Genomic DNA, 807 nt, shown 5'->3' with positions numbered 1-807 from the left:
ATGTCAAGCAATGCGAACCAACCAAATCTATCGATCAGGTACGTTCTACTTGCAGTTTACAATGCGCACTATTGCATCCTTGACATTTGATTAATAACAACGATGAAATGATGCTCGCGAGAGTTAAAAGAATGTCAAGTGAAACATATCAATTGTAAGATTTGAAAACTAACCTAAAAAGAGTATGGCAGGAATAAAACCCCATTGAAATACGAATTTGCTCACATTCAGGACGATGGCTATCCTTTGTTTCGTAGTCGGACTTAAAACCATTTTGACTATATTAAGATTTTTAGCAACGCAATACGCTTGTGTCAAGATCGTTAAAGTCCTACTTTTACATCAAGCAACGCAAAACAATGTGCCCACGATAAATTGCGAGTATTGCGACAAACCGTGACTAACGTCCAGTGTTGCCAACTCGTTGAGAACTTTTCTTTACGGGCATGTTCGAATTCCCACTTGGGTGCTGCCGCTGTTACCCAAGAGCACGTTTTTTTGAAGGCACAGGGTACCTATCATGAAATATGTTGGAATGGATTCCGATCGGAATTATTGAATAATTGAATAATTGAAAAGGGAATAATTGAATAATAGGGAATAATTGAATAATTCCGATCGAAATCCATTCCGATTTTGTTCCATGATAGGTGCCCAGGAGCACATAAAATCTACCCAACTACTAAATTTCGATTGCTAATGGCGAATTCGATTGATGTGCACTCACTCGATGACTACATTTACACGGCACCCTTAGGCTGGAGTCCCATGAGGTGTATTTACCGCGTATCGCGTAACCGCGTAACC

General features: G+C 39.8%; 1 protein-coding gene across 1 annotated transcript; it reads right to left on the bottom strand.

Annotated features, from left to right (window-relative positions):
- Window positions 1–168: 168 nt before the first annotated feature.
- Tom7 (translocase of outer membrane 7) lies at window positions 169–397 on the bottom strand. Its single transcript, XM_018503698.1, has one exon. It carries the CDS (start codon window positions 271–273, stop codon window positions 169–171), a length of 105 nt encoding a protein of 34 aa, XP_018359200.1. The 5' UTR covers window positions 274–397.
- Between the last annotated feature and the right edge of the window lie 410 nt (window positions 398–807).

This window comes from Trachymyrmex cornetzi, unplaced genomic scaffold (genome assembly GCF_001594075.2).
Source record: "Trachymyrmex cornetzi isolate Tcor2-1 unplaced genomic scaffold, Tcor1.1 C3830508, whole genome shotgun sequence".
Lineage (NCBI taxonomy): Eukaryota > Metazoa > Arthropoda > Insecta > Hymenoptera > Formicidae > Trachymyrmex > Trachymyrmex cornetzi.
Note: the sequence above shows the minus strand (reverse complement) of the source record. Positions and strands in the feature narration are given on the sequence as shown.